A 26,529-nucleotide genomic window follows, 5' to 3' on the forward strand; every position below is an offset into this window, starting at 1 on the left:
AATGATGTAATTAAGGGGGGATATGGTCACCGGGTATAAATATGTAAGCAGATCATATAGAGAACTTGGTGTAGAGTTATTCACTGTCAGGTCATTACAGTGCACAAGGGGGAATGTTTTTTAACCATAAGGATTTTTTATTGAGAGGAAGAAAACATTTTTCAACAAGATTAAATGCATGACATTAGTGGTGCATAATACAGAAATCGGGTACATACAGAAAAAGAAAAAAAAAAGAAAACAAAAACCAAAATGTTTAGGACATATAGGCCAGAGTTAGACAGGTTAACTAGCTAGAATGGGGGAGCTCTGTATTTCATAGTTATAGGCCTAGGCTAAGACCCAGGGAGACAGAAATCCGCAGAAACAAAATATCAGTAAAAGAGACCTGGCTCGCAGGGAGGTCCCCCCTACCCGTGAAGCCCCAGTAAGGGGGAACTTTTTATGTCTGTAGTCAGGGGCGTCCCTAGGCAGGTGCGGGGGGTGCACGTCGCACCGTGTGACACCTTTTCCACGGGGTGACACCAGACCCGCTCCACCAGGTGCGGACTGACCATTCGGGCACTGTCCAAGGGCACGGGGTCACTACAGGGCCCCATGAGAGGCTCATTCTGTCCCTGTATGTGCCGCTGCTGAAATAAGCAAGCAATGAGGGGACGGACAGTGAGGCAGGCACTTCGGACACCTCTCCTCCTCGGAGTTTCACCAGAGGGGCAGGTCCACATCCCTGCCATGGGTGCTGAAGACAGAGAGCTGGAGGGGCTGGCAGAGTATGCATCAGGTCAGTGTGTAATCCCCGGACCCTGGTGACAGCACTGCAGCTTCATGTAGTAGGTAGGGGGGAGAGAAAGGGGGGGGAAAGAGAGAAATGAGAGAGAGGGGGGAGATAGAGGGGGGCTTGCTTTAAATCTTACCTTGTGGAGCTCATAGAGAGATCAGTTAACACCGTATAGGTTGCAAGCCGCCGATCCCAGCAGGATGGATCGGATCTGCGGATTGGGGAGGATAATGGATCGGACTCTGATCCATTATGTTAAATACGTAGATCCAATCCATCCTGCGGGATCGTCGGAGGAGGTGTCACCAAGTGTTACCGCACCGGGTGACACCAACCCTAGGGACGCCACTGTCTGTAGTTACATGCTTAATGTAGCTCAGCTGCTGCTACTGCTACAAACTCTTTAGGTCTTGTAAATATAGACTTTTTTTCTGGTGAAAAAGTTAACCCTTTGGCATTAGTAAACAAAATAAAATGTTGAGGAATGAAAATAGGCAAGTACTGCTTCATTTCTGTTGCTTTTTAAATATTTATTCTGATATGGTATCGAAGGAAAACTATACTTCACCAAAAATAATAGAATGAGATTTAACTTTTTTCTTGTAAGCAAACAGTAATAGAAATATTCTATTTCAAGAAATAGAACTTTAAGGGCTCATGTACACGGGGCTTTTGGAAAACTCTTCTGAACGATGGAAACTGACTGCTGGAAAATGTAGGTTAAAAAACGTCAGTTTAGTCACGTTTGCATACCGCGTTTAGCCGCATGTATGCACGTTTGCGTTTAGAAGCGTTTTTAAAAGATAACCTCAGGAGACCTTCCCAAATGCCCAGAATGCACTGAAAAATTGTAAATTCACTACAAAAGGCTACTAAAATACCGCATGAGTTATTTTATCAAGTCATGCAGTATTTTAGTAGTGAAAAGCATGCATCATGTTTCAGCTGTCAGCGGGATTCCCACTGACAGCTGAATGTAAAAGAAAGAATTGCCAGCAATTAAAAAATTATTTTAAAAAACAGTGTGGGGTTCCCCCTCCCATCCATACCAAGCCTTTTGGGTCTGGTATGGATTTTGAGGGGAAGCCCCATGTCGAAATTTAAAAAAAATGGTGTGGGGTTCCCCCCCAAAATCCATACCAGACCCTTATCAGAGCATGCAGCCCGGCAGGTCAGGAAAGGGGGGCGAGCGCCCCCCCAAACCATATAAGGCCACATGCCCTCAACATGGGGGGGTGCTTTTGGGTAGGGGGAGCTCCCCCCCAAAACACCTTGTCCCCATGTTGATGGGGACAAGGGCCTCTTCCCCACAACCCTGGGCTGTGGTTGTGGGGGTCTGCGGACGGGGGGATTATCGGATCTGGAAGCCCTCTTTAACAAGGGGCCCCCAGATCCCACCCCCCTCATGTGAATGAGTATGGGGTACATGGTACCGCTACCTATTGCGCGTTTACAAGCGCTTACATGCTTTTTACAAGTGTGGCATTTGAAATTCCGGTAAAATCTACTCCTGAACGCAATTTTGCTGCTTCAAAAAAAGACTGTAAACTCAACTGCCTGTAAACGACTGTAAATGACATAGTGTACATGGACACATAGGAAAACCTTAGGGAGAGTTCAGGGGCTGTTATAAAAAATGCAGAAAAGCTCCTGAACGTGAGTTTATCAGCTGCAGTGTACATGAGCCCTTAAAGGTGTACCCAATACAAAAATTAGCTATTTTTGACAAGTAAGATTAGTCTTTTGTCTTTTGATTGATTTTATAATGTACGACACAGTCTGTCACGGTCCTAGTATCAGTTCATAATGACCCCAGTAAAAAATCGAGGCTGCATTGCAGTTTTCCGTACTGCAATAAAACGTATTGAAACAGTGTTTACTCTGTGACTGCCTGGGCTCCTCTGTCTAAGGCTTTTTGCTCTGGAATCAGTTTAATCATAGAGTACTCTATGATTAAAAACATTTGATAATGAAACCATTAAGTACCGCTTGGTAGATGCCAGTGGTGGAGTCTCTGTTGATCTTGGGTTGTAATCTTTCTCTAAAATTAGTTTTATTTTGTACTTGTCACTCTAACAAATTAGAGATAGATACTTCAATAGAAAAACATATATTCCATTTGTATTAAAGCAAAGACATTAGGAATGGATCTAACTCTTCAATAGTTAGCAAGCCACTTGATCAGCATTGAGTAACCAAATGATGGAGGTCATAGATTACTTCTCTCTGTTGCAAAAGAGGTAAAAATACTTGTGGGAATGTATAGGTGGGCTACAGTGGGTATGCATAGGCAGCCATTGAAGAGGTTGTCAAAGGGTAGCCTACTCAAGGCTGCGCAAAATGCATTCTGAGAAGTCTCCCACCTGCTATTTATAGGGTTAACTAAACTCTACAAGTAGAGTAGTTTCCCCAATGTACATGTGTGTTTGGCCATTTAGTTGAGTGCCCTGAAAACATCTGAATAAGGCTTATAGAAATGATGTGCGCTTTTCTCAGCAAAACATTCAACAGCCAAGAACATGAGCACACATTAGGATAATTGCTTGTACGGTTCTATCAGCAACAGGAGGGGTGCTGCTCCAGTTGTGTTAAGTGCACAACAGGCAGGTAAGGCTCTTAATCAGTTGTCTATACACAGCCTTTAATATATGACCATGACTATATTTAAAGAGGCTAGACAGTTTTTATATTATCAAAATGTAATTCACTCTGTTCATTAATGACTGAAGTGATAGAAAAGACCATTTACTTGTCTTGATGTAACATTCCTTTATTATATATTTTGGTCTTTTTGTGGGCTGGAATAAAATTTAGTCTGTCTACACTCAGAGTGGCCTGTGGTAACCAGGCAAAACACTGAATGCCAAAGTAGTAAATACTTAGAATTTGCCAGACAGTGTGAAGCTGATCCATTCAAAAAAAAAAATTGTACTTGGCTGAGCTGAATGTTTGCAGCATGAGCGTTTATGTGTATAAATCTTTGGACATTTATTGACATTGGGAAGTGTGAAACAGAACTAATGTGCGTTTACTCCTTAAAGTGGTTTTGGATGACAACAAGCGTTTGGCAAAAAGAAAACTCATAGAAGAAAACAGGGAAAAGAGACGCAAAGACGAACTACAGAAGACACTGGTGCAAAAACCAGAACCAACACCAGAGGAGTGGGAGCTAATACAGGTTGTCACTGAAGCTCATGTGGCCACCAATGCACAGGGAAGTCACTGGAAACAGAAACGAAAATTTCTGGTAAGTAAAAGCTGAATTAGCATTTATTTGGGACATTAGATTTATGAGACTGCATGTGCTTTGAAGGAGGACCCATCTGTATTGCTGAAATTCATAACAATGTACCCTTTTTGCCAAGCAAATCTTAAAAATGTAAAGCCTAATGCTAACTCTACCCTAAATCTAACCCTAATTGTAACCCTAACCTCAATGCTATATCTATCACAAATCCTAGTCCTAAGCTTACCTCCAATTTTAAACACTAACATCATAACACTAAACCCTCATTTAACCCCTTAATTCAACTTGATCCCTTAATCTAACTTTAACCCTAACTCTGAATTACTTTTGTGGCAAAGCCTTTGATCACCATGCCACCACTGAAATAATAACCACATAATCTTGTTGATTAACAAAGTTATTCATCAGCCACTCTGGGCTAGTGAGGAATGAATTTATCAGTCGAGCCATTCATCACCATGTCAGTGGCACAGATTACATGGTGATCACATGACTTTTTTGACAAATAAAGCTACATGAGCAAGTCTTTGTTTACTAACCAACCCCTTCACTGAATTTCTTTCTTGATATATTCAACGTGCACTTAAGCAGAAAAGACTGTAAAATATTAATGTTTTAAAGGAGCCCCACTAACCCTCAGGAGCTGTTTAAAGCCAAGTTTACTCTAAAAAACATACAAATTGACCTTAACTCCACCATACTAGTTAAATTGCATTTCACTGAAATGGTGAACTTCACAGGAATATCCTAGTTTTTAGCAAAGTGAAATCATCCTTTTGTTCCTAGGAACACCACAAACAGCTATATTTCAGACACTTCAATTAATGAACCCAAAAACTGAAAACAAAAAAACACTTAGGTAGCATAGCACCACATTATATTTTTCTACCACAAACATTCTCCAGCTAAAGAGTAAAATGTTAAAGAACATTACGCTCAGCAAGCAGTACACAGAGAGCATTAAGAACTTCCTGAATGGAATTCCTCTTAACAAACTCTGGACAAGTAATAACACCCTTTAAGTATATAACAAAAGCACTCATACCCACTAGTTAAGAGAATGCATCCATGTGGTTTGACAAGGAGTCGGTACTGTAGTTCCATCTTTAAATTATGAAATTCTTCTTTTCACGAAGGCCCTAAAGATAATACTCATTGAGGTGTTATTTGTGTTATCTTTTAATACTACACAACCAACATTTTCTCTGCAGTGTCGGCACAAGAAGATGTATTAACAAACATCATTCAGAAGAAGCACATTCAAAGAAAGAAATGATCAAAGGGCTCAGCAGCTTAGAAAGAACTTGCTAACCCCCAGTGGTTCCCACTATCCATAAAGTCTTTATTTCAACAAGGACAAATACCAACTTGGCCATGAAGCTGGAAAATAACAACTTATACTTAAAAAAAAAGAAAAAACGAAATGAAAAAGTAGCACTAAGCCAAACATATAGTACAAAGTTTACCTATTATAACCTATTGTGTGACTCACTCTTCCAGAAGAAAGCTCAAATTAGAAATTCTCAATAAATGTTATTAAATCTTTAATACAATTTTGTTTTCTGCAGTGTTCTCATTTACAATCTGCCTTTTAGCACAAGGTATGCAACATTAAAGGCATACCCCCAGGGTAACTGACACAGTTTCTACCATAAGCTATAAAAATGGCTTCCTAAAATAAAAGTGGTAGAGGCTGTTCATAAAGGAAATGTAATCAAAAAGAAGAAAATCCCGTTCAGCGCTCAAGTGTGGGGGGTCAGTGGCAGGCAAATATATCAATCCTCACACACCATCAGACTCCCTGGCTCATTTCAATCTCTTCCAGGTAATCGGGTAAGCTCTAGGCCTTGCTGCCTCTTGGAATCTGGGGAATCCTGTCGACTAAATGACAAGAAGCAAGAAGAGGACACCAACCTCCTGCATTACCAAAAGGTGCTCTTTATTGAACATAAATAAAACACAAGTAATTATATTCACAAACTATAGGTAATAGTTATAAAGAGATATAAAACGCAAGTCAATTTCAGCCAGATGTGCGACCAATAACTCCAGGCAAACTATCCAACATCACGTTACATTATCTTGTTTCTGTGCCATATGATGTCAGATAGTTCACTTGGAGCTATTGATCACATGTCTAGCTGAAATTGGCTTGTGTTTTATATCTATGGCATTACTACAAAGCGTAGTTTGGGAGTATAATTACTTGTATTATTTATTCAATAAATGGTACCTTGAGTAATGCACAATGTTGGTGTGCCCTTCTTGTTTCTTGCCGTATAGGAAATTTAAATGTTTACCTTGAAAAGTCTATATTCACTTTGCAAAGTGAATAATAGTAAATACATTCAATCTGTGTTTTCTTTGAATTCCCAATCACATGCAAAGGATATTAATATATATATATAATTTTTTTTTTGTCATGATCAGTTGATCATGTAACATTCACTGTAGTGAATAGTCTCTATTTCTATAGTAAATCAAATTTTGTGGCAGAAACTATCCACACCAGTTTCTATCCAGGACCATGTTTATTATTGTCAAGCCAACTGTTGACTTTCTGTTGAAAAAGATTTCAGGAGCTGTAAAGCAGCCTATCATTTTCACGGGTCCAAGACAGGCATGGCAGGTGTCAGCAGGTAGAGTGGCAGGAGATCAGTGAACATTTGTTCGCTACATCTGTTCGCTGATCTCCCCTCTGGTTAATACACCCAGCTATCAGCCCCCTTATGATACCAGTAAAGCATAAACAAAATTAAAGTAATTAAAAAACCCCCACAAAAACCCCACCCTCACATGCAAACAAAAATGTGCGCATCAGGTAAGCCTTCATACAAAAATGGTTACACAGATTAGGTATCACCACTCATGCCAGAGAGAGATCAACAACTCTAGGGCCAATGTTCACAGGTAAACAGAAACTGATAACCTGCAAAGACTTTTAAAGCAATTTTGGGTACTGACGTTCTTTGCTGTTTCACAGGTGTGCACATTTTTAAGGTTTGACATGTTTGGTATCTAGTTACTAAGTGCAACCTCATCCTATATATTTTACCAAAAATCTGTATAAATATATATATTATAATATATTGTGTAAGTGTGCACTAAAATTTACTTTAGCTTATTTTTTTAATGGCAATATGTTTGATAAACGTGTGCTAATATCACATGCTATAAAAGTTTTCACCTAACACCATTTCATTTTTTGGGGTCTCTGCTTTCAGAAAATATATTATATTAGGGGGTTCAGGCCTACAATGTGCATTATGTGAAATGAAAAAACAAGTGTGCTAGTACTACACCTCCTGCCCCAGGGTGACAATATTCACTCACTGTACTGTATCCATGGAATCGAAAGAAATGCTGCATTGTCAATCTAGGACAGAAAGTGTGTTTGGACTGTAGGACACCCCCTCTCATCTCCATATTGCAGGGAGTGGTGTTTGTAGCTCACAAGGTACAAGAATGATGAGCTGCTGGAGAAAAGGGTAGGGACTTACAAGTTTACAGGATTTCCTGCAGGATCAAAAAGTAATTTGAAATTATGGAACTCATATAACAAAATGCTTTAATTGGTCTTTTAAACAGACAAAAAGTTACTATTCTTAGTGTTCATTTACACGTTACAGATTTTTAAAAGGAATCCTTATTATGATCAAATGGTGTTTTTTATATCTGTAAGGGTTTCAACTTTAGTCAAAGTGGTTCTAAAGCCTTATGGTTTTCTTACATTCTATGCATTAAGGTAAAAACTTGTGCCAGAGGTTTACCTCCATCCCCCTCTTATATTTGCCTGAGTCTGATCTCAATCCAGTGACAAGAGCTGCAGCTTTCTATGCTCTCTCCCTTCTCACTGGGCAGATTGACAGCAGCGGAAACCATTGGCTCCCGCTGCTGTCAGTCAAATTCAAGGGAGCGAGGGGCAGGCCGAGACACAGACAGGGCAGCTCAGGTGCAAGCCCACACGAGTGCTCCCATAAAAAGTGTCTTTTTATGGTAGGCACTCGTTGAGGAGTCAGGATCGCTGGCAGGGGACCCGAGAAGAAGAGGATCAGCTCTGCTCTTTGCAATACCAGGGCACAGAGCAGATAAGTATAACATGTTTTATTATTTTAATAAAAAAAAAGTTTCACTATCACATTAATATGACTAAATTTACTTATATGATGTTTACAATATGTTTTGCTTGACCCTAGCCAGAAGATATTGGGCAGGCTCCTATAGTGAATGCACCGGAGGGTGGAAAAGTGGACTTAGAAGCCTTCAGCCAGTTTACAAAAATAATCACCCCAGCAATTACACGAGTGGTTGATTTTGCCAAAAAATTACCGATGTTTTGTGAGGTAAGTAAATGCTGTACACTATACAGTGGTGCCACAGCCATTCTAAATCACACTGAAATTTCAGCAAAATTAAAAATATACTGTGCAACATATTACATTTATACATAACGCACACTGAAGAAATAATTCTGCAAGTGCATATTTAATAATGCTCTGTCAAGTTTTCCAAGGCTGTCCTGACCAGTATACCTTTCGATATAGTTACAGGTTTTCTGGTTGAGAAAATATGTCTATTGAATTCCAATAATAATAAAGTCATTTAAGTCATTTCCTGACCTGCTAAATTCCTCTCCCATGTTTAATGAAAACCAGTTTGCTGAGCCCGTGTCTTTAAAGAATTCATCCCAGACACTGAAGCAACCAGAGGACCATCTGATGAGTGCTGACAGTTTGACACTACAACATTTTTGAAACAAGTAGAATATTGAACATATATTTTTATTGCCTTCATAATATATATCTACTATAAATATGCCCACAATATACCCTAAACCCAAAGGTTTCTCTTAGGCTAGGGATCCTTGGGCAGAGAGCAATGGCATATGGATCTTCTGGCTTACAATGCCTACGTAGTTTTGACACCAGTGCCACTCAATAGCAGTCAAGCAATGTTGGATTCATGCAACCTCAGAAACCTAAGTTTTTGTTTGTTTTTTTAATTTTTGTAAGGAGTAGGCTTTCCACTAACCACCAGTGTAATCAATCCACAACTGTAACTGTAATCAGTGTAATCACCAGTGTACAATTGTATGTGTTTGTGTCTGCGTTTCTTTTCTGGTCATTAGTAATATTTAATTAATTTCATAAGTATTACTGAAAAGGATTCTGTCCTAAATTGTTCCGTTCTGGGTTGTTAATACTTTATACACATGCCTTATTGTTTTATTATTATTTGTACAGTTACAGCACATTTAGTAATCACACTTATATACCATGACCTGTACATATATATATATATTTATATTATTGTTCAATGTTTTATAATTATTTGATTTTAAAAATCAAAACATTTAAAATTTATATTTCTAGTTCATTCATTGAGGAATACTGAATTAATGGACTTGTGGTTTACCCTGCCACTTACAGGAGGATTTGGACAGTGACAAATATAAATAAACCATAACCAGCCTGACATACTACCTTCCACTCCCAGTTTTGCTAATGTCCAAGGAGGATGGATGTTGTGGTTTTTTTTCCAATAATTTGTATTGAAAAAAATTTAAGTGTGATACAGAGAAAACTGTACAATCTGTTATATACAGGTTGCAAAACTTTGTTATCTTCCACAGATAAAGAACAAGGGCTTGAAATGGTACAATTAACGTTTGCATAAGCCCTCTTCTTGGATAAAACAGTATGAACAGTCATCATAAAATTCCAACAGGAGAGTGAGACACTCCTGTCATTACCTAATTTTGTCCAATACCTCGTAAGGCTTAGAGTGCATGACCTCAGATATATTTGACTTTCCAACTAACTCCATAGAACTTCAGTAACAGTGTAAAAGGTAGCATTTGGTTTAAGGCACGATGTCTCAAGCAAATAGGCCCACCCCCACCCCATGCACTAAGAAGAAAGAAAACTGTTGGGGAATCACCCATCAAATACTTAATCCAGGGGTCCCAGGTCTTTTCAATAAGTTTACCTTTAGCATTCAATATAGCAGAAAGATGCTCATTAATCATAATCCAGGACAGTTTGGCCTTCACCAGATCAAGTGGTATGACAAATGTTGTCCAAGATCTGGCTATAGAAATTTTTCTCTGCTACAAAAATAAAAAACATCAATCTTCTCTGAAGTCTCGGACCTCCTCCACCAGGCTACACAGTAACACCTGTAGTGGGGATTTTTTTTTTTTAGATTCGTGTGTGAGGAAGTAAATACAGTTATAAACCCGTATCCTCACCTTCGGACATAGCCACCAAATATGGAATGTCATCCCCTCCTACACAAAGCCATGAAAACAAAGCAGAGAAGCCTCCAAGATGTAGGATGCAATCCTAGCAGTGACCATGTACTACTGCAATAATACCTTATAATAAGCCTTTATAATGGAGGTATTAACCACTTCCAGACCGGACACTTTTACCCCCTTCCTGACCAGGGCAATTTTCAGCTTTTAGCGCTATCACACTTTGAATGACAATTGCGCGGTCATGCAACACTACCTAAATTAATTTTTTACCATTTTTTTGAGATAGATAAAGCTTTATTTTGGTGGTATTTATTCACCACTGGGATTTGTATTTTTTTTGCTATGTAAATGAAATGTCCAAAAAGTTTGAAAAAAAGTGTTTTTTTTATAAAATTTTGCAAATAAATAATATTTCATCATAAATCTTAGCCAAAATTTATTCCGTTATCTTTTTAGTAAAAAAAAAAAAATCCAAATTAGTTTATAAGCAAAAATTATAATTTTTAAACATTTTTTTTACATTTTTATTTTATTTTTTTATATTATTATTTTTTATTTTTATTTTTTTTTTTTACATACTGTCACCCTAGCAGTACAGTGTCACCATGGTGACACTGTACTACTTGTGAGGGGTGATGAAGATTTTTTTTTTTTTTTTACACTGATTGATTTTACACCCATATAGGATGTAAAAGCAATCATTTCTCTTTCTCTCTGTGTGCATTCTTGCACTCATTGAGAAGAACTGAGTGAGCTGTGATTGGTCACAGCTTGTCACATGGTACAAGGCTTTTGTGAATAGCCTTGTACCATGTGACCTCTGTGATCATTCACAGATTTCACACATAGTAAGCAATGATGTCACAAGTGACATCTTGCTTACTACTTTGCATGTGATCACTGATTGGCCAATCAGTGATCACATGATCGGGACCTCGTACAGAGGTCCCGTCCGACGATCGGTGTTTCACTGTGTCCGGAGGACACAGCGGGCACCGGATCGCGGTGCTGCGCGCTCCCAGGGAGCGCGCACAAGCAGGGTGCGGGGAGGCCGTTTATAGACGGCCACCCGACCCTGCAGTGCCACCGTCCGGCCGTTTATATACAACGGCCGGTCGGGAAGTGGTTAATGATTGATCTGGAGGCATTTTGTGCTAGCCTTCCAAAGAATTTTAAAATAATTTGAGTAAACTGAAAGAATTCTGACTCCGGCAGCTGATGCTTTTTGATTATTGTTTCGTCAGTATTCCCTTATGATTGTAAAAGTCAGCAATATGTATATATCCTTTATTGGTCTATCAAATGAAAGTTCAGGGAGTAAGACCCAGGGTGACAGCTGGGTTACAGAGCAGTGGGGCCAATGGGAAGAAGAGACTTAAAATTATAAGCTGTGGATAGTCTATATCATATCTCAAAAGAAAGTGACAGAGACGGACACAACATAGCAGGCCTGTCCCCTAGAAGACAGCCACATCATGTGAGCAGACGGTCTGAATGGATATGAAGAGGAATCCACCCTCACCCACAATGGATGTGGTTGTTTAGTATGAAATCGAATTAATTGCACCACATAGTAATTAATTTGGGCTACATAGTAATTTTTCACTGGATCTGGAGCTTCCAAGCCTCCCCTCGATTTAGGAGTGTATAAAGTTTGCCTATTTACCCTAGTCTCTTGTCTCCCAAAACAAATAACATTTAAGACCATGCATTCACATCGCCACAGAAATAGTGGGAAAGAGAAATAAATAAAATCCGTGGGAGAACATTCATTTTCAATAAATGTACAGTCTGCCAAGCCATGATGGAGGATTATTTTCAACCTATCTAAATCAGCAGAAGAGTTTTTAAATAACGGGGGATAATTCTTTTGAAACAGAGAATGTAAGAAAGATGTAAAAAAAAATCCCTAAATAAGGTAGAGCCTCAGTTTGTCACTTGAACTCGAAGGTCTGCTTAAGAGTGGTGATCGTGCGATCATCTAAACATATATTTAACAACTGGAATTTTGTGTGATTTACCTTAAGGCCCGAGATGAGCGAGATGGGTCTCAGGATAGAGTAAAGGTTTGGTCTTGAAGTAATGGGGGAGGACAACACCATTAAAATATTGTCCACAGAACATTTATGTTTTCTATCCCCCTGCCCCCGTAAACTCCCTGTATGTCTATCCTATTACAAATTTGATGGCCAAAGGTTCAAGAGACAAGATAAATAATATGTTATATTGGCCTTGCACACCTTTGGTAGCGAGATGTCCTGAAAAAAGCTGACCACGTTTCTGAAAAGGGGTCTAATTTCGCATAAAGTTTGGAATAGAATACGTGAAAGATAAGCTGTGGATTTTGAGTCAGCTGGCCATTTTAAGTGTTTAGGTTAGGCAGAAGCATAAGTCCTAGGGACAAGTTTCCTAGCCAAAAGTGTGCAGTGGATTTGTCTCTCATAGTATAATACCAATGCCTGGACCATCTAATATGCTTTTCTCCCCGGAAAGTTGAGCTCAAACTCAAAGCCATATGGGCCATATCAATTTTCTGTCTAAGACCTAACTGCAGGGACTTGTGCTGTTCTATATGTAGATGTAGTTCCATCTCCTGTTGCTTAATGATGGAGTCATTGTTGTGTTTCATCCTGACCGCTATCTGAATAAATTTCCCCCTAATGGTGGCCTTATGGGCGGCCCAGTTGGTGATCGGGGACGTATCCGATGGGAGGTTTTCTCTTCATCTTGATGCACAATTTCATCTCAATCCAACTATATATGGCTGCATCAATAAGTAAGGAGGCATTCAATCTCCAGGAAGAGAGCAGCGGCTTGATCCATAAATTGAACAGTGAGAGGCGCACCAGGGAATGTTCAGACTATGTTTTTTTGAGTATTATATTAGACGTAATATATGGCAGCAGAGAAGTAAGGGTAAAAAATATGGTCTATTCAAGAGTATATTCCATGAACTTGCGAATAAAAGGTAAAATCCCTGGTTGAGGGATTACACTCATGCCAGGCATCAATCAGATCATAATGATGTAGAAGCTTCGCCCCCTTGCAGCTCTGCTTCAAGACATGTTTAAAGACTGCTTTGCGGGGGTTAGATTTATATAGCATTTGATAAAGTGGGATGTTGCTATATTCCCCCAAGACCACAGGGCCCATGTCATGCGGCAACAGTATTGCCAACATGTTGTGGAAAAACTCAAATCGTCCACTATTAGGGGCATAATATGAAATCAGGGTCCTGATAGCCATAGTATATCTACCTTCTTTATCTTTGAGAACAGTGAAGGGTGAAAACTGGACTTTTTTTAAAAGCAAATCACAACCCCCCTCTTCTTCTAGGGACCACTAGAGGGATAAAAGGTAGGATTATTTTAGCTGTGGAATTAAAACCCTGTACATTATGAGAAATAATGGAATATTTGGTTGAGTATGAGTGCAACATCATGGTTCTGCAGAGTGTACTCACCTGATAGATGAATTCACTGTACCTGGATTCCCTGGCGGAAGGATTCCCAAGACCAACGTGTTCCTGAATTGAACAGAAAGGGACACTAACAGAAAGAGAAAACAGAGATAAGAAAAAAAACAAAAAAAAAGTCTAACAAATTCCATAAAATGGGCTGAAAGTCAAGATGTGGATGTGAATAGTTATCCACAACATTGGCCAGAGTACAGGCCAGGGCCCGTTTTTTGGGAACTGGTCCCTCAATAGGAAGTGTGGGCTTCTCTCCACCCTTAGATGTTGTTTTTCTATTATAAATGTTTAATGATTATACTAGTTATTTTTTCTTTTGTTCAAGATAATTTTTTTCTTTAATCAAGACTTCATCTACATGCTGCTTGAGCTGGTTTCTGATACAGCTATCCAAATCAGTGTATACTCAGCAATAGCTTTACAGGGCATACCTGGAACCTGACGGACAGGACGACTGCAGGGTCTGTTTGGAATGTGACTTTCAAGCACTGCTTGTTTGACTTTCCAGACATCTTTGTACCATGTGTGTTAGCCACAGAGCACTTTCCAGGTTCATAGCAGTAGTATAGCCTCTGGTGTGACCCAGTCTCTAAAGGCTAAGTATCGGTAACTACTTTACGTACTGCAAACACTGGGCACCATTATTACACCTTTTGTCTTCTGTTCAACTCCACATTTTAAATCCACAAGATTTAAAATGCTGTGTCATTTGGTGGAGTGCTTTTATGTACACTTCATGCTCTTTTCTCACTACACTACTTTTCCCTTCCCACCACTGATCTTTAGCTCTGTTTACTCAGAGCCAAAGGAGGATTTAATCTGGGCAGATTTCACCACAGTCATGCAGTATTTTATGGGCCAAATTTCAATTTTAATTGCTGACTTGGACCACAGAGCGTACCTCTATACCGTCCCTATTAATCATCTGATCTGCCTGCAGCCTTAGTGGCCTATAAGCCTTGGGTTGCAGATGCTCTATATGATAAGGAGCCTCAAAAATCCTTGCCAGATTAATTTGTTCTGGAGGAGTCACAGGCAGTCACCATAGCTTCCAGGCTTAGAAAGACCATTTCAGCTTTTATTGACATGTGCTTACCAACATAAAGATGGAGATACAGCTTGTACCTTCTACTAGGGCTGCTACCAGTGTAGAGTTCCAGAGAGGAAATACTAACACCTTTCTCATGCACATGCTATTTCCAGAAGTTCTGTACACTGACTGGAAAACTCCTGATAAACTGTTTACACCTCACAAATATTTTAAGGTCCAATGACCATCCGAGGAGGCCTTTATGTAAAAATATGATGTTCCTAATGTTGATCCCACACTATACAATCTTAATTATTAGAGCTCTGATGATCCCTGTAGAGTAGGGGTAGGCAACTGTAAAGAGGTGGAGATCTACCTGAACAACAGAAGTCAAAGAGCACCGGGCACAGTGTCACCTTCTCACACCTGATTTAAACCTCTAATTGCCATACTACCGTGTCAATCACGTGCATTGTAGGCAATCGTGGTTTTAAATCAGGTAATGAGGAGGGAACGTATCTACTTCTCACCAGCTGTCAAATGCACTGGGATCTCTTTGCAGAGGAGCAGCAGTGCCTACTGCACCTGTGAAAGAGCCCTTAGTTGTAATCTGCAGCGGCACCTCAAGGGTTTGTTCACATGTGAAGTTGGGGGGTGGTAAAACCCTTTGGTTGAATCACAGTTTTGCTACCCCCAAAATCTCTACCCCCTTTAGCTGCTAAGAAAGCAGCCAATGGTGTACACATGCCGCAGCAAAAATTACACCCCCTGTTGCTTTTGATGGGTGCCACCACCTGCCAACCAAGACCCATTCAAGTAAATGGGCCACTCTGCAAGTGCCCTCCAACTGCATGCTTCTGCAGGGTCCAAGGGCTTAAAGCAGGTGGTGAGAAAGCAACACACCACTGCCTGTTTAACCCCTTGTTTGCTATACTGCACAAGGTTGCAGGGCAATTGCAGAGTGGCCTCATTCACTTGAATGGGTCATGTTTGACAGGTGCTACACCCACCAACCAGGACAGGATGTAGGAGCAACAATACAGAGGAGACATCAACTTATGTGGCTCTTGCTTCCTGCTACAGCTCCAACTTTACAAGTAGTTGCTCTGCATTGCACTCTGTTTGATGCTCTGGGATGGCGTGTCAGCAAGCCCAGACCAATATCTATCAGTCACCTGTCCAAGATCTACTGGTAGATCACAATCTACTGGTTGCTGACCCTCTACTGTTAGGGATGCTATAGATAAATGGCCGGAGACCCTCTCCAAAACCTGAATTTCCCTGGCAGGCCCTGTATTGCAATCTCTCATGGCTGTGATGCTGGTCTGTCAAATGTAGGGGGAGTAGAATAAACTAATATAATAGTGAGTGCAAAAATCATGTTTTTTTAGTTCTGAACATATATAATAAAAAAGGTGTAACATTTCCTTTTCTTTTAACCTTTTTGTGACAGAAGGCAAAACAAGCCTTAACGCCTAAACGCAGTTTTGCAACTTTAATATGTGTTAGTAAAACTGTACATATCATTACAACTACTTAGTGTAACCAGGTGAATAATACCTTATTTTATTCAGGACAAATGTAACCTTCCCTATGGTATAAAGGTTGGTGGATTCCTCCTGAAAAGGGAACCCAGCCAAATATTAAGTAAAAAAATGAATACTTTTAAACATTAGATATATTTCTTTCCATTATCATGACTTGCCACCAAATAAAAACACCAAAATGAATTATCCTACTCCTTATTACAATGGGTTCCATTCACTAAAGCATATCACATGCGGTATTTAATTGATTTGACACGTTTTTCCCAAATATCGCATGCGGTGTCGAAAATGTCAATTCACTATACTTTTATGCAGTATTTACCCCAAAATACCATATAAGATGGGATTAAAATCAATTCGCTAAAGGAAATAAATAAATGCATGTGTTAAAAAAGAAGTGGACCAGGCATGCGGTAGTTAAAGAATGTATTTAATTTCAGCTGGTTGTCAAGGAGCCTGCACTTGCAGCATCCTTAACAACCAGGAAATAGCTGATTGTTAGGAATCAACAGTTGCCAGCATCCTTAACAACCAGTGAATAGTTGGTTTTTAAGAAGACAGCAAACACCGCATCCTCAACAACTAGAAATTATCTACTATCTGTGGGATTCCCCAGATCCCGGCCCTCTCCCCAATGTGAATGAATATAGAGTACATAGTACCCCTACTCATTCACCAAAAATTGTGCACAGTAAATAGAAACACAGAGACAGGTTTTGACAAGTCCTTTATTAAAAAAAAGACAAAAAAATTAAATGTGCCCTGAAGTAAATCCAGCATAAATCACGATGAATGCCAGCTGCCTACCGGCCACCAAATACAGGGCTGGATCATCGACCCAGCATGCTGCAGTTATGTAGCACCCTCCTAGGTTAGGTTGCTAGTGAGGTTAAGGTAAATTTAGTCTTTTTGGCTCCTCTGTAGCCAGTGGAGCAGAGTGTGATTATTTTTGGCTGTTCTGGCTCTCACAGGCTTCAGGCTCAACTGCTTCTCCCAGCCTTCTAGTAGGTTCTAGAATGTAGTGGGCTGGAAGATGCAGACCCTGAGCTTAAATATTTATGACTCTAGCCAATACCTGGGGAGGTGTGCATAGAGAGTGCAGAGAGAACCCATAAATAGTCTGAAAGGCCTGGAGTAGCAGGGTTCCTTGTCCTGAAGGAGGAGATCCAAGCCTGAAGGGCTTAAAGCCTGCAGAACAGCCTAGCAAAAGTCTTCAGAGAGCTTAACAAGGTCCGAGCTCAGTGGTAGCTGAGGAGCATGTCGAAGAGAATTCATTGAGCTCCCAGCTCAGGAGGAGCTGTGGGGCCTCTTGTACCTGGACAAAGTTTTGAGCCAAGTAAAGGGATGCACTGAAGATCTGGCCTGGAGATTCATGGTACAGTGTCTTTACAATATTGGCCAGGAGGTATGCAAGTATCAGGAGACACAGTGTGTAGAGGCCTGGAGGTGGAATACAAGTAAATGTCTGTTGTTGAAACCCTTGTGTGACCGTGTTATTGCTGGTAAGTGGGATCTGCCCTGCTGGGAGTCCCAGAAGTGCTGGTGTCTCTAGTCTATGCATAGGAGTGGGTTGCCCCTGAATAAAGTAGACAGAATAGAGAGTGTCCTCAAGATATTTTGTGCATTAAATTCTGGAGCATCCCAAGGGTCGCCCTGCACCCAACCAAGTTCAGCGAGCATTAAACCTAAAAAAAGACACCCACTGCCTGATTATTGTGTGGGACTGATGGAACTGTAGTGTGCCTGGCTGCTGCACATTCACTTGAGAACAGGAATAAATTGCCAGAGCCTGTCAGGGGTCTGCGCTACATGAATATCAAATCTGATCAGCCAAAATGTGTAGAATGGTGTACTTAGACTTTTTTATTAGCCACCATTTTTTAGAAAGCTATACTGAATAATAAATGTGTGCTTATTTCTAGCTGCCATGTGAAGATCAGATCATCCTTCTCAAAGGCTGTTGCATGGAGATCATGTCCCTCCGAGCTGCAGTGCGCTATGATCCTGAAAGTGAGACCTTAACGCTGAATGGCGAAATGGCAGTGACAAGGGGACAGCTGAAAAATGGAGGACTAGGAGTGGTATCTGATGCCATATTTGATTTGGGCGTATCGCTGTCTTCATTTAACCTTGATGATACCGAAGTCGCCTTGTTGCAGGCTGTGCTACTAATGTCATCAGGTGTGTGCATTATCAAATGTTTCCCAATATATTATAGCTATATAATGCAATGCTTTACAAGGTAATTGTTATTTTAGGGCTATTGTCCTTAAAAGAGAAATTTGGCTTTTTTCCCCCCAAATTCTACTTACCTAGATGGATGAGGCATTGATCTGATGCTGCATCTGTTCCCCTCCAGCTCTGAGATCTCAGCAATCACATGACCACTGATCATGGAGTTCTCACTGCCTCTGTGAGCAGAGAGCATTGACTGTCAGTCACCACTGTCTGCTTCCCCCCACGCTCACTGAAGCGCCAGACTGTGGAGAGAGCGGATGGCTCAGGCTCTCAGCGGCTCACTGAGAGGCTGAGCCAGGTGCCGCTCCAGACTCTTGGGTGGATCCCGACTTTAAATTCGGGATATTTCCCCAGCCTGGTCCGACTTAGTGACACCGGCCAATAGCAGGCTTCAGCCCACTCTCGGCAGAAAATGGGTCACAGGAGTGCAGAAGAACTGCACTCCTGTGATCCACAGGAGAACTATAGCCAAAAGAGCTTTGGCTGTTCTTCTCCTTTAAATTCACTACCAACATTACTGGCATCAGGCAGTCCTGCACCAACATCCCTTATACTGCTACAAATGATAAAATATATTCGCAAAACTGCTGGAACAAGACAATCCTGCACCATCATTCCTTATACTACCACAAATGGTACAAAATTGTTCCCAAATGTGCTGACAAGACAATCCTGCACCAACATCCCTGCTACAATGATAAAAAAATGTAATGCTGGAACCAGACAATCCTGCACTTAGTCCTTAAAGCCCAATCAAAGTATATACTGTATGAGATCTAATAGATGTACTAACAACATCCAAGTTCATATTCTTACTTCCACTTTCCCCTTACATCGGCTGTGCAGGGTGTCTGCATATGGCTGTACAATTCAGTAGGCACCAGAGCAGGGGCGGACTGACAACTCATGGGGCCCCCGGGCAATAGGGGATCATGGGGCCCCTGTGTCCTTGCCCAAACTCAAAAAAGCCTATGAAAAAGGTACCAGGGGCATCTCATGGGGCCCCCTACTGACCTCGGGCCCTCGGGCAGTGCCCGAGTTTACAAATGGTCAGTCCGCCCCTGCACCAGAGTTAGGCTGGGTACACACTGCGGCTGAACCAAAAAACAGATTCCTTTATCCATACAAGTGATGTGGATGCAGGAATCCCCCCTGCCGGGACATTGTATGCAATGGATTTCTAACAGTCCTGTTTCACAGAAACCAATCTAATGTTCGGCTTCTGTCGAACCAGGAAGGATACACACAGATAGTAGGCCGGTCCCTGCTGAACCAGCTGAAGTTCGATTCGAGTGCACCAAGCTTTAGGGCTACTGCACCCAGTAGTTAGCACTTAGTCACAGACCTGGTCTCACACATCTCCTTCCCTTCTTTGCAGTACACGTCTGTGTGAGGGTACCTGTGTGACTGTTACTCAGCTGTGACAGCACAGGCCACTGGAGAGAAGTAAAAGAAGCTGCATTTTCAATATTTTAGTGCATTTCCCAGCAAAAACAAATCATAGCAATCAGGGGTGAAGGAGATAAAAAAAGATCTGAGAATTCAGTTGTGCTTTCACTTACCTTATACAACCCAGTCTTTTAAAGAAACTGAACTTCAATGCCATTTTTTGGCTGATGGTACAGTATCTATAAAAACTGTTACTAGAAGACCTTCAGTCTCTTTATCTTGATTCCAAATTTATTTCATTTTAGTTTAGATTAAATCAATTTGCAAATTTACATACTTGAATGTAGTTGATGGGAAGTTACAAAGAGCCACATCATTTGTAATACTAGTTGCAGTTTAGTAAGAATTAAAAAAGCATACAATTTTACATATTGAAAAAACTGCATGTGCCTTCAATGTGAATGAACTTGTGAAAGGCATAAAGGCACAAGATGACTAACTCAGCACTAACAATGCCTGAAAGAAAAGAAGTAAGAGAAAGATAAACTGGAACTTCAACTATTTTTTTCTAGTTTTGAAAAAAAGTAAGACTGAGTTAGAATTTTTGTTTAATTTTTTTCCCTGTCTGTGACTTTACTGGGGATATGTTCCCTCTAGAAATGGGGATGGGGTCTTTGGGACAGGAAGACAGAGACAACATATTAAAAAAAAATACCAATTTTATTTCTACTACTTTACTAAAAAGTTTTTTGCTTCTGTCTTTGGCCCCACTAAGAATATTTCCCATCACTTCCTGTCTTTTTAACTTTCTGTCAGTAGAACAGGAAATGAGGGGGGGCATCTCCCTAATGGGATATGTCCCTATAAATTGTATACTAGCACATTATGAAGGTCTTACCTTAAAACGAACCCCTCCATCGGCGTGCTGTCACCACTGCCAGGGCTTCCATCTTCACAGGTCTTCCTTCCATGTTTGCGAGCTCTGGCCGTCTGAATGGCCGAGCCATGATTATGTCACTCCCACACATGCACACGGGAGTCTCAGGACACGGCGCTGTGCTCTGAAGGAACGGCACGGGTATGCCATTCCTTCAGAGCGCATGCACCAGGTGTAAAAAAAAAAGTGAATATCTCCTAAATGGTGCATGTTTAGGAGATATTAATTTTACCTACAGGTAAGCTGTATTATAAGCTTACCTGTAGGTAAAAGATACAAAAGTTGATTTACTTCTACTTTAAGAATGCTTGGTTTAGCAGGTGCCCTTGTAATCCACTCTGCCGGTATACCAGCTAGGATATTGGTGAGAGATTTAGAAGCACTGTGTTAAGCAACTAAACCATTAGCTGTTTTTATAAAACCTGTTCTCTTTTTATATTGCTAGATCGTCCTGGTCTCTCCAGTTTGGAAAGAATAGAGAAGTGCCAAGAAGGTTTCCTCTTGGCTTTTGAACACTACATTAATTACAGGAAACACAACGTTGCACACTTTTGGCCAAAACTGCTGATGAAAGTCACCGACCTCCGCATGATTGGAGCCTGCCATGCCAGCAGGTTCTTGCACATGAAAGTGGAGTGCCCCACTGAACTGTTCCCCCCACTCTTCTTGGAAGTGTTTGAGGATTAGAAGAGACTGTGCTTCAGGATTCTCGGCACTACTGGGGTCTCCCCTTCCATTCCATTGCCTCCGTCACTTTTTTTGTTCTCGTCCGTTCTGAATAGACATGGATGAAAATGTTCCTCTGATGCGGGTACTCGTGACTATCGTGTTTTTGTTATTCTGTCCTTTTGATGTGAAGTTTATCCGTGGAAATTTAACCTCTTTTGTGCTGAAGTGGCCATCAAAATGGTCCTTCCAGTTATAAAGTGGTTATTGTATAAAAAAAGAGAAAAAAAATGAAAAAATATATATTAACTTGCATTCACCAGCACTACGGATCCTACACAGAAAAGGTATTCTCAGATATTGTGCCTGCGGCTAAAATCCCTACCAACCGTCACCGTTCATGATCACTCAGTGGTGCAGTATGGGCAGTAATAATCACTCACTGCTGCAAATGTTCCTCTTAGAACAAGGCAAATATTTGGTTTTATCACTAGATGATATTTTTTTAATTTATTTTTTTAAAAAACAAACAATAAAGCCCCTTATCTGGCACCAGATGCGACCAGGCATGGGGAGAAATTGGTTTGACAGCATGATTTTGGATTGGTTTATAGTCAGAGATTTTAAGCCTGGTAAAATTCTAAACAATCATACCTTTATACTTAAGAACAGAAAAGGATAATCCTGAAAAGAATGTATTTTTTTACTCTAGCTTCCCTTTTCCGATATGCTTTTTTTTTTTTTTTTTTTTTTTTTAATCTGAAAGAAATGAGCTAAGCTGACTGGACGTTTAAGTATGATAGTACGTTGCTCACTCTTGTGTTATATAGTTGGTGTTAATAGGACAACTGTACAGAACTAGCTTCTCGATTCTGCACATTCCCTTCTCAGGTATTTGGAAGTAAACCTCTTGGGATTCCATTATTGTTTCACCATTTTGATAATCCCTGTAATACTTCATATATTACTTTGGTATGTGTCATTGTCATGTGCCTCAACTTACATGACAATAACACATTTTCCAATTTGGTAACGTCACACTGTTGTACTCTCAACGGCCATAACTTGATGGTATATAAACTCCTGAACTGTGATATACATATATATATATCTATATTTCATTCTGTTCTACCTCCTTCATTATCCATACTTTGACAGTGCCTAGTAATGAAGCAGTGATAATAAAGCCAATTATTTAGTTCACTCTACATTGCTTAAGTGCCACATATCCCTCCAGTTACTCAGCATGTTCTCATTGAACCTCAGCAAGTGTATTCATATTGACAATTCAGGGTTCCATGCTATGCCAGGTTATTTTTTTGCCAGACATATATTTTTTTAATAGAATGCTGGCATATCAACAAATAACATATGCACAATAGTTCCCTAGATCTAGACTACAGAACCAAAACAATAAAGTATATATTGCATCACTGGTACATGTTTTGCAGTAGAGAAGTAGAGAGTTTATATTCATTAAAAATGTAAAATAGAGTTCTATTTTATAAAAGCAGCGTACACCGTGTCTGGTAGGTGCCAGATAGATAGAAGCAGAGTCATGTGCCTTTATTAAATTACCTATTTGCCCCTTTAGACACATAAGAAAAGTAAGTTTTGGTATTATAAACATATTACCGATAATAGCCTTACTGGCTAAACAAATTGCTACATTTGTCTTTCTTTTCAATAATAGGCTTAGGACCCTAAACAGATGGTTGGAATTTAATAATGATTTAGTCAATATAAATCAATGATCACTAGGCCTTTAAAAACACACCAATGAACACTAAAACACCTTGGCTTCTACACAGATTCTTGATTTTTTTTTGTCTCTTAAACTTTAATATGTGTTACCCTAAACATGGAAATTGTATGTCACATTGATCTGATAACATGCAGAATGATTCAGAAGAAGGGTTTTTATGTAACTCTCTGGTAAGGGCTTCCATGTGAATACTGACGACTGAGTTGATGTGTAGTGAAAATGGACGCTTGTATTGATTTGCAATGCTTCTTAGATTGCCTGTACTTTTCTGTTGCTGGTCTGTTAACAACTACAAAATCATAAAGACGTAGGACCATCAAACTCCACATTTTATATAGTCTGATTTGAATAATAATAATATTAATAATAAAGGCTAACATGCCTTATGCCAAGATGCTGAAACCATACTGTTATGACAACCAAACTGTTTTCAAGTATGTTGTGGTGATGTCATCATCTGTTCACATAAAAAGCTCCCAACATCAGTGCATGTGTCCACATGTGAATACATCACTGATCTCAGAACTGGACCAGCAGAAGTTGCTAGACCCCTCTAATTCTGCAAATTCTATGGCAAGCATTTAGACCCTTGGGACTATAAGCAGTTACACTTACTGTGACATCTGTATTGCAGTATTTGAAAGGATTGAGTTATGCTCCACTGAACAGTGACCTTATTTTCTCCCTTAACTAAGGTCAAACTGAACATCGCTTTTTTAAAAGATAACTCCACTTTCGTGGAAAAAAATATAGTGAGCAAACATATATATATATATATATATATATATATATATATATATATATATATATATATATATAATTATATAGTATATATAATTGCTACACAAGCCATATTGTAATTTGGTGTTATTAAAATTACCAGTCCTTTTCAAAATGCAACCACTGTAATTTTCTATATAGTCAATAAAATATGACTCCTGGAAGTGTTCTATACACAGTTGGTGTACAGAACACCCCCTGAAATGTTATTTCCTGCTTGTGTGAAGAACACTGTACTAAGACACAAGGCAGGTTTTAGGCAAGTCATTTTTGGTGAGATAATCCCTAAGGGTTAATCACAACTAAAGGGACTGGGACACTGCAGATTTTCTCCAGTTGATTAAAATGAATTAGTCACTCCCACTCAGAATCAGTATCCAAACAACGTGGTGAAACATACAGCAGAAACAGGTAGGAATCTGTAACAAAGTTTGTTAAAATCCTTGCATTATACATTTATCACCCAGAGGAGATTGTTTTTTTTTTCTCAAGAAAAGTGGAGTTACTCTTTACTGTAAGTTAACTCTAAGTTACTGTGGGTTGTCTTTATCATCCTGACATCTACAATTTTAGGCTACTGTCTGCCCAACATTTAATACATGCCTTTACAGATGCATTGCTTACTCTACCTCAGGCTAATTATCAGAGCAAAGTTCTAGTCTAGTTAAGCAGGTGAAGTGGAAATCAGCATTTTTGACAGTATCGAACAACAGATGGAGGAAGAGATATGTAAGTGAAAGTATGATTTTCTGTGAAGGGAAAGACGATTTTCCCAAGCTAATGAGCTATTTTTATGCTACCTAAATACATTTCTGCTTTGGACAACAAAAGGGTTTGAATATCTTGGTGTCAAATTCGGAATTGGAATTTGAAGAGCTAAATAGCACTTATTTTGTAACAATGGCACTTTTTGGTTTATGTCAGGGTTCCTAAACACAGAATGTGTTAAACATGGGAGGATGGGTAGAAAGTTTTATAAAATATTTAAGGTGGAAGTGGTTGTTTTTTGACCAGGGATGGCATCCATTCTTTATATTTAAGCCATGCCTTTTTAAATGTATTACTTTGAGCAACTCAAAATATTCATGGCTTAATTCTACCACCATATTCAATGTTGTGTCAGTGTGATGGTGTGAATTCACACGACTTTTTAATACTGGATTTGCATTAAATGCCAGTAGACTATAATTCAGTTTTCTTACCTCCATTATGCAGTCAAATAAACCCATACCCAACATTGTGGCTGTATTAAAAAGTCATAATCAACAGTAGTTATATCAGTCTTTTACAGTCTGTCATGCTATGCAACTGGCTTTCGCTATCTGTTCAAATCCCCTGGGAGAAAAACTTTATTAGTCAAATACATTGAATTTTTATGTCTCTTATATTTAGTCTTATGGATTTCGTGAGTTTTGTAAACCAAATGAATTTACTAGTTATTTCATGTAAATGCCATTCATGTCAATGGTTTGTACTGCAAGACAAAAATAAAACAATTCTTAAATATAAAAAAAAGAAAATCACTTAATCAACCCTGCTTATTTTGTAAAAACACACTGACTTTTAGTATGAGAGATTTAAGTTACCAAGCATGAAAGACAATTGTTTACTATGTTATAGGAGTAATAATTACAGGTTCTACTGAATAAAACCGCGTTGAACCTCAGTTTTGTCTGCAACAAGGATGCAAGAGAAGATTAGCTGTACAGAAGTCCAAATTGTTGGACTAACTTGGATGGATTAATCATAGAATGAATTTTTTTCAGAAATAGCAGGTTGAATCCTAGACAGGAAAGAATATTTTGGAGAAAGAAAAAAACAATATAGTAATATATATATATATATATATATATATATATATATATATATTTTATATATATACAGTATTTCAGTAATACATAGCGTCTCAAAGCTATTACCTCTCATAATTCTGATTGCTCTAGTTTACAGTACCTTGTACATATCACTGCTCTTTAAACTTTAAATGAGCCTAAATGAGTTCTATTTAAAAAAATCTTTAAATAAATCTTAATACACATACAGTATTATATACAACAATACATAATATTAGTGGATAATTATATTTACAGTATATATATTTTAGCAATATTGTGATGTCGTGTTATTATGCTGTTTTATACATTTACAAAAAATATATTTTTATATATTATCAATTCAGCCTTTGTACAACCCTACAGTTTACAGTTTTCTTCACAACTCTTTTAATGCAATAGAGGTACCCTTAGACTGCCCATAGACATTAAAGGGCAGAAGGACTTGCATTTTCTGACTTAATGATGTAATTATTAATTGATGTAATCAATAGATGTATAATGCATGCACCTTGCAAGTTTATGTATTTGGGGACATTGGCTTTGGGGTGGAGACCCACAGGCAGCTAAAAATGGTTGACGCAGATGA

General features: G+C 39.3%; 1 protein-coding gene across 1 annotated transcript in view; it reads left to right on the forward strand.

Moving 5' to 3' along the window:
- Positions 1-23,720, forward strand: part of THRB (thyroid hormone receptor beta) — a 503,781-nt gene extending 480,061 nt beyond the window's left edge. The window contains exons 7-10 of the mRNA XM_089690950.1: positions 3,820-4,025; positions 8,222-8,368; positions 18,256-18,514; positions 21,343-23,720. Coding sequence (XP_089547076.1) covers positions 3,820-4,025; positions 8,222-8,368; positions 18,256-18,514; positions 21,343-21,584 — 854 coding nt within the window. The 3' untranslated portion in view covers positions 21,585-23,720. The remainder of the gene's footprint in view (positions 1-3,819; positions 4,026-8,221; positions 8,369-18,255; positions 18,515-21,342) is intronic.
- The last annotated feature ends 2,809 nt before the right edge of the window (positions 23,721-26,529 follow it).

The sequence above is a fragment of the Staurois parvus genome, unplaced genomic scaffold (genome assembly GCF_062004578.1).
Source record: "Staurois parvus isolate SC_StPar_1 unplaced genomic scaffold, SC_StPar_1.0 ptg000021l, whole genome shotgun sequence".
NCBI classification, from domain to species: domain Eukaryota; kingdom Metazoa; phylum Chordata; class Amphibia; order Anura; family Ranidae; genus Staurois; species Staurois parvus.